Source organism: Merops nubicus, unplaced genomic scaffold (genome assembly GCF_000691845.1).
Source record: "Merops nubicus isolate BGI_N331 unplaced genomic scaffold, ASM69184v1 scaffold20819, whole genome shotgun sequence".
In the NCBI taxonomy this organism is placed as follows: domain Eukaryota; kingdom Metazoa; phylum Chordata; class Aves; order Coraciiformes; family Meropidae; genus Merops; species Merops nubicus.
Window position 1 is genome coordinate 39,944 of NW_008633327.1, and position 8,266 is coordinate 48,209.

Sequence of the window (8,266 nt, forward strand, 5' to 3'; positions counted from 1 at the left end):
CACTGGTGTTTGCCCTAAAAATCCATAGATAAATAGAGGTCCGCTCATTTTATATGGCCACCCATTACCTCTCATCCCTAAAAGCTTTCTGCTTTATTTTACTAAGAGAGGAAAATACTTCTTCAACATTCATTATTAAGTATTTTAAGTGTAGTTTAAACAAACAAACACAAAATAAAACACCCTAGATCACATAAACACACGCTGCAGGAGAATTTATTAGAATCAAAGTTCAAGGCAGAATCACCTCACACAAACAGTATTTTGCTGCACTGATTTCTTCATGTGAAAACCTGGCATTGAGCTTACATTCCACTGCCTGTCCCCCCGACCCCAACCCTGGGAGAGGAAAGAGGCCAAGACAGAGTAATACATGAAGGCAGAGACATTTGCTCTCCTGTCTCACATGGATAAGGGCAGGCTGGCTTAAGAGTTCATTCCAATTTCTCCTCCTTTTGCAATTCCAACTCAGAGATTTATCTGCGCACTGAATGATGTGCATGGAGACTTAGATGCCTATGTTAATAGATCCAATGAAACAAAAGCAGGGAGTTACATTTCCAAACAGAATTAGCTTGACAAACTAGGCAGGGACTCTCACACAGCCGGAGTACATCAGCAGCCAAACCCAACACTCGCTTGCGTTCATCTAACCCCACCTAAAGCAGCAAAGCTGAGGAGCTGGCCCGTTGGAATAAACTTGCACCATTCTCGGCCTTGTGCTCTAAGAGCTGGCCAGAAGATCTGTACATGAGCAAACATGGCCATATCTACATTTTAAGATGAGTTCTGTGCTGCATACTCCTCAAACAGCCATTACTCTAGGGCTCTGGCAGATTATTCATGTAACACCACAGGAATACATCTATGTGGCAAAGTGCGAATACAGCAACTTCAGCTGCCTGTGCTCCAAGCAAATTCAAGGCTATGTGCACCCTCGTGAGCAAATGATCCAGCCAGGGCAGTGCTGAGTCCACGCTAATGGTGCAAGGTCTGTGTAACCTGCTTATTAGCCCTGTGCTGAGCAGCCACTACTAGTGCCCAGCTACATCTACCCACTGAAGTGCTGGCACATTACTCATGTCTGTGTACAGCATGTGATAGACACAAATCCTGCATATCCCAGAGACACTCTGCTCTGAGATTCTCAATTTCTAACCCTCTTTCCAGGGATGAAAACCTGGCACAGGGGGTAGGGATGAGAAAGAGCCAAAATCCTAGCAGAACTTTGGAGCCAGCTTCCTCACTACATATCATTCTGGCTTTTCACTATAATGCCTCCTACCACAAACGTCTGGCTGCAAAGAATACTGCCTCTCCAAAGCCCAAGAGCTTTACCCAGAATTTTTCCAATTGTATCTGTCATTCCAGATGACTGGTGAAATTGCTTGAACCCTCAAGATACTGCAGTGCTGCTAGAAAAGTCAGGACACTGGCTGAATTCACGACAGTGGGGAATAGTGTTGGATGAAATCTACAGAGCGACTCCTCCACAGACACGCATCAGCATCTGTTGCCTGAAGGGTGGGATACGTGCTGTACTAATTTTACCTATCTTCACTTCCCATTTCAGACAGCCTTTGGTAAGAGCAGAATGTGGAGCTGACAAACATCCTGCATCCCCACAGCTGAGGCTCCCGTTTATCTGAGCCATCACAGAGGCAGTGGCGATGCCTAGGCAGGTATTGCACTTCATGGTCCACGCTGGAAACGTTCTTGCATTTCAGATAAAACACAGATGTATTTGAAACTCTCTTTCTCCAGTTCTACAAATAACTCTATTTGGAAGAAAGAAAATTATTCTCCTCCATTTGTTGTTACCTCAGTTGTAAGAAAAAAAAAATGTACGAAAACCAGAAAAATCAGCAAAAAAAAAATCCAAAAGGACATTTTCAGAATACAGCAACAGCAAAATACACTGAGTGTTGGATTCACTCACCTTAGTTTTACTACAGCTATTCAGGTAAATACTTTCTCAATGGCTTACTGATTGCAAGTTTGATCATTCTCTTGAATTCTAACACTCACAGACTCAATGTTACGGCATCAGTGGGCATACCCAGAAGCCCCACACTCTGCAGGATAAATGAATTAGCCTGGTGCTGTTACCTATTCACCAGCCACCAGCTGCACTCGCACACACTTGCACTCCAGGTGGCCACCAGCATTTAAAGCAGAAGAAAGCTTCATTTCTCTGCTTGTAATCATACTTCACAACTGAAACCACACATTATTTAAATAATCTTTCAAAGAATGCTATGAAGAAAAGAAAAAAAAAACTCTACTGGATAATTATACCTATGTCTGTGTTTAGTATGAAAATACAAGCTCCATAACATGAAGAGACATTTGCTGGCAGCCTTGGTGGCACCGAGCTCAGCCTGCCAGTCACCATAGGTGTCACTCTCACACTGCTTCCCGCTGTCTTTGGGGCTTTGTCCCCAAAGAACAACCACAGAAGCACTGTTTCAACCGTGGCTGACACATTTATCACCCATTTTAAAGGAGAGAGCAGCAGCAAGGATAGCTATCACCGCCAGTGAGCAAGCTGTATTCCTGTCCTCATCAAACACAACTGCTTGGCCCATTGGCCTCTCAGATCAGGTGGTCCATGAGTTATCTCACTGTTAAGTTTACTCAAACCCATCACAGGCAGCATTCCACATTGCTAAAAGCCCCACGAGGTATAGATTCAATAGCAAAACCAGCTTTGTGATCGTGAAAAGTAAGAGATTGATCCATCATCACTGGGATAATGAAAAATAAGACTAATGGCTTTTGCGACCACAGTTAACTGGTGTAAGTTCTTCCACCAGGCACCAGTTTGGCAACTGGTAACTTAGGTGGCTTTCTGCTAGTTGATGTAGTTTGTTTTTTACTTCTGAAGGCCAGCATGAGCACAGGAACCCCAGAAAGCAGCCTGCAACTCTGCCTCTTTCCAGGGAACATTATAAAGCCGTCAGCTCATTTGAATGAGCTTACATTTGAAAAAAGGGTGGGTTTTTCACTTTATTGATGCACTCTTCCACACGGGATTTTTTCAAAATCTACATCAAACAAGGAAAAACAAATGCTGAGAGGGCAGATTTAGGGCAATTTATCAAGGTCTGGGAAATAGCTTCCAGATGGATAGAGCTGTTTGGTGCTGGCTGGTGAGAAGGAAGCAAGGTATTGTTATTGAATTAGCATGAATCTCTGGTGGAGAACTGCGTGGTAGATAGAGTGCTCCTTTCATATGGTTTGCATTTGGACCTGTCATATTTCATTTTTATTCAAAAACCTGTGGTAAAGACACACAGTTCTTTTTTGCTTATTAAATTTCCACCAATTCTCCCTGTACTGTTATCCAGTCAGTATTTTAAAACTCAGCCCTAAATGCCATGCCTGCGTCTGTTTGCTTTTTGCCATGCTTGGATGACAGCTTGGTGCTTACAAGCTCACAAGTGGGTGTACGTTTTGCATTCAACACACTGAATGTTACCTGAGAAAGTGTGTGAGAGAGGAGAAAAGTTGCATGCTCTCTGAGATGTTTAAACAGAGTCACTTTGAGAGTTTATCAAAACCTTTCCAAGTAAAGTGATGCATACTGATGTCTAATGCACACTAGAAAGTGATTGCTAATATATCTAGATTATTCTTGATTATTCTGGTTAATAAATCCTCCATTTGTAAACATGTCTTCTAGCAGTATAAGTGCATCTATAACTAGTGCATTTGCTAACATAGAAATACTGTAAAAAAAAGCCCAAGCAACCCAAAAAAACCCCACTAAGGGCAAAAAAAAAGATACACTCTTAACCAAGGCATTTCTACTTTGAATAACCTGGATACCTGTTCCATGATATGTGCCTTATATAGTAAGACATACACAAAGATTTATGTATTTTCCTTCTGGTTTTGAAAGCATTTACTTTTCAAGTTATCCTAACAGTCACCTAGTCCCATCTGAAGAATTCAACTTGGTTTATATTAAACATAAAATGAAAATTACCCTTCTTTTACTAACCCAGGAGATGGCCACAGTTTCCCTCATTGCAAAGACAAATCAATTGTTACCAACTAGTTTCAGTTAAATGAAGTTTTGACAATGTGGTCTTTTAAGATCTTAGAACATATGCTGGTTGATATGCCAATAAGTAGAAGGATTTTTAACAAGTGGAAATTTCCAATGACTTTTCTTTTATTAAGGAGAATTGTTTTTATTCTTGAGTACTATGCGTGGAAGCACTGGGGTGAAAGAGAAGAAATGAGCTTTAATCTTCCCCTTTTCCAAAGTTTCAGGGATCTACCACAATTACTCTGTTACCATCTGGGATGTATCCTAGACAAACAGAGAAGGGAAATGGTGATATCATCAGAGCCAGTTTCTAAATCCTACCTGAAATGTAAGTCCTGGATACTTGTGCTTACTTCCCACATGTATGTCTGGTTTTGCCCTTTTTTTCCCCCTACAGTTCTCATTACCCTGTGTTTTATGAGCATCTGCTTCAACTGACCAAGACTCTGTAAGAAATATCCAATAAGGCAAATAAAATCACAGCCAACAGGATGCAACCTACTACTTTGGCCATAACATCCAATCCCCCCAGGCTGTGAACAGATCATATGCCTCATTTAGTAGTTATATTTAATCCTTCAGCTACTGACTACTGAGCTAGGTTTCCAGTTATTTCAAGTCTGAAACAAAGTCTTGGTATGTTTAAGCTCTCATGATGCAATGTTAGCACAGGGAGTTACATATCACTACCAAGGAAAGTGCATTCCTCAATGACAGGATTTTCTGATTTTCAAATGTGCTATCAAGACACTGATGGTGCAGGCTCATGATGCTTGGCCTCTACAGGATCTCTCGTTTGCAGATCACCCTGCGGACCTTAGTGCTCCCAAGTCAGAGACAGCTGAGCTGGTGGTTGTGTCTGATAGGTTACCACCTTTCCGATAATCAGTCTGTGTAAGATGGATGTAAACCAGCAGCTGTCAGCATTCTGTCACTATGGACTGAACTGGCCTTTAATTCTCATCTCAATTGCCTCTTCTTTGGCCTGGCAGCCTATGAAATGGTTATCTTCTTGTTGGCAAAAGAAAATAAATTAAAAGGAAGATCAAATCATCTTGTCACATCATACGTCTGCCTACATCACAGAATCAGAGAATGCCCAAGGTGGGAAGTGACCCCTGGAGATGGCCTTGTTCAACCACCCTGCTCACAGCAGAGCCAGCTAGAGCACATTGCTCAGGAGGATCTGTACAGTCACAGCACAGACAGAACAAAATGCCTTTCTGATTGCACAGGATAAAATTTGTAGTGGGTGCAGTTGAAAGCTCACACACAACCTGCTAAATAAGGGACCTTTTAGGCTCATTGCCTGTAAAGTTGACTTCTCATGGTATAACAATTAAGAAAACAGAAGGGCTGGGGAACATTTTATTGCTTTTCATGTTGTTAATTTGTATTCATACCTTGAAGCCAAAAGGGCAAGTGCACTGATAAAACTCCACTGGATCATTGTTGCATGTCCCATTGTTCTTACATGGATTGGAGAGGCAGGGGTTACACTTGGACACAACACTGATATCTGCTGGCTCTGCAAAGGCAAAACACAGTCTATTAATAGAGACCTGGATTACAATATTACTACATTTTCTCCTGATGCAGTATTCACCCCACGTTGGCACAAACGCACACGCTGCGGGTGCAACTTTACACAACGGCATGGGATTTCCAGGGATCAGAGGGGGCTTAAGTACTTAAATCAAGTGCTAGGCAAGTCTCAGTGATGCTTATATTCTCCTGAACATGCAAACATCAGCTCTGAAAAAACATGTTTGGGATCTCCAGAGAGTGGGCTTGTATAAATATGGCTTTCAGCAATTTTTCCTTCTCTCAGTGCTGGAAATTCTGCAACAGCAACCCCTAGGGAACTATAACATGACATTTCTATGGCTGGTAAGAAGAATCAAAGTGCAGATGCAACAGCAGAAATAAAAAACATGCATAAGAAAGATTTAGTTTGAGGCTTATGGGAATATTTAGGTGTAAAGTGTTCTACCATCCTCAATTTTAACAGAGTTCAAAACTTATTTTCCTCCTGTTCTGCCCAGAAGAATGACTATCAACATTCAGCTCTCTGGGAAAAATACAACAAAGACAAACATGTGAAGACATAAATGCATGCAGGTAAATACACCTGGCCATATTTAAACCATTTAATGACATCACATTTTTTAACTGAACCCTTCCAGAGAAGTAGTGAGGTTTGTGGGTGAGCAGAAAGATGAACACATATCAATACAACACCACATACATTTGGGGTTGCAAGTAAATCAATATTGTATTATTGAGATTTTACAGAAAGCTGATTTGGGTATTTATATTTACAGTTAAAGAAATGGTGATTTTGAAATGGTTACAGTATTAATGAGTTAATGGCTTTTGCTTGTAAAAATCCTTAAACCTAACACTCTAAAAGGGCTTAAATTTTATCACGCAGTAAAGACCCTAAAATAATTTTATTTAACTTTAAGGAAATACATTTTAAAATAACCTAAAATTGTTCCTATGCTAAACAGAGCTTCTGTTATTACATGATAAATTATAAGGAGTAAATTGCGAAACATCCTGAAAGTAAACCAAAGAAGCTTCTACTTGATATTAGAGAAGGTGGAGCTTGAGCAGGTTACCAAAACAAGGGATGAAAAATTCCCTTCCAGTCCAGGATTTACTTTGGACTGTCCTGCGTGAGATATAAACGTTCACTGTTAGCTCTGAATACTTGCACAGATAAGAACATGACAGAAACAGTCTCAAAGCTGCATCCTGACCCTATGGAGGTGTTAGCAGGGCCACTGACAGCAGAGTGCAGCATGCCATGTTCTGCTAGCAGGGCACACTTGATTGCAGAGCACAATGTGCCATAATGAGGAAAGAATACATAAAAAGTAACAAATCCCAAAAATGAAATAAAAGACTGCTGTCATCCTTTTCTGTCTTTGTGTTCGTGTATAACTAAATGCCATACACGTTTTTAACTTGGAGTTAGGATAGCAAGAAGAAAAATCATCCACATTTCTGGCACTGATGGGGTGGAATGTGACATATCTGAGCTAAGAATATACGAAGGGAGCTCCTTGGAGAGCTCATGAGACAGGCAGCAGTGCTGCTTTTCTAGATTTAGAGGTCACTAAGCCAGAATTTGTTCCATTATTTATTTCATAATACACACATGTACATTTTCCATTTATTCCTACGGCATAGATGAAAGCTAATCAATGTAGGAGCTAATAAGAACAGTGTTAGTTCCTAGCAGTTAAGTAGTTCATTAGTTTGCCCTTGTGGATTTGATTTATAAATCCATACAGCCAAATGCCCTCAGCCCAGCACATTCCTTTCCTCTACTGCATAACTAGGAGGGCAATTTAATAAAAAGCAGAGCTGAGTTTGCATGACTTGCACATTACATACTTTTATTTTCTTGGCTCTGCTGAGACATAAACTTCTGCTCAGTCACAGGCTAAAAACATAACTGTAACAAGAATGAGTTAAACTCTACTTTTCCTTTAATGTAAAAGTTACTGGAGGTCACAGAGGACTTGTATGACCTTTACTACCTTACACTACCTTTACACAATCATCTCAAGGTACTAAGCTCACCATGGGCTGACTTCTGCCACAATGCCTCTAGCTTTTAAGGAGGCTGGGGGCCCAGGTGACCCGGAGGTGTGCACTAGCAGTACCGGGGCCAGGACTGACTCTACACAGGCAGCAGTACTGACACATCCCTGCACACTCCGTGTCACCCCACGGACAGTCTCCTTCTCCTGCTGACAGGCACACATCACAGGCACAGCTCAGCGATGGGAGGGCGATGCGGCTGCAGGTCAAACCCAGCCCACGAGGCATTGGAAATGGGTGCAGTGAGACTACCAAGTCGTACATTGTTTTTCAGAACGTATGTATTGTGATGAGAAAAGATGAATTTTTCTAGGGCCTGGAGCCTATTGGAGTATACTGCCTGTTTTCCAAACCGTAACCAATATTTGCTCATCCAAAGACCATCTCCAAATCAACACTTTTTTCTCCTTTTCCATTCAGATAAAACAAGCAAGCCATGGAGACAACTGGGACAGCAGAAAGCCCACCAGCTTTCTAGTGGACCAAACTAATATTTACATTAAAAACACACATCTGTTTTTAATAGTCTGGCTCACAGGTTTACTTCTTTCTTGCCTAAGAGCTGCTTGCTCAGTTTTGAAAGAAAGAGTATAA

The 8,266-nt window shown here is 41.3% G+C and overlaps 1 protein-coding gene across 1 annotated transcript in view; it reads right to left on the reverse strand.

Moving 5' to 3' along the window:
* The window catches only part of LOC103780536 (slit homolog 3 protein-like), a gene marked incomplete at both ends in the record, with an annotated part of 123,744 nt that overhangs the window by 34,078 nt on the left and 81,400 nt on the right, over positions 1–8,266 (reverse strand). The window contains one exon of the mRNA XM_008948224.1: positions 5,461–5,585. Within this exon, the coding sequence (XP_008946472.1) occupies positions 5,461–5,585 (125 nt within the window). The remainder of the gene's footprint in view (positions 1–5,460; positions 5,586–8,266) is intronic.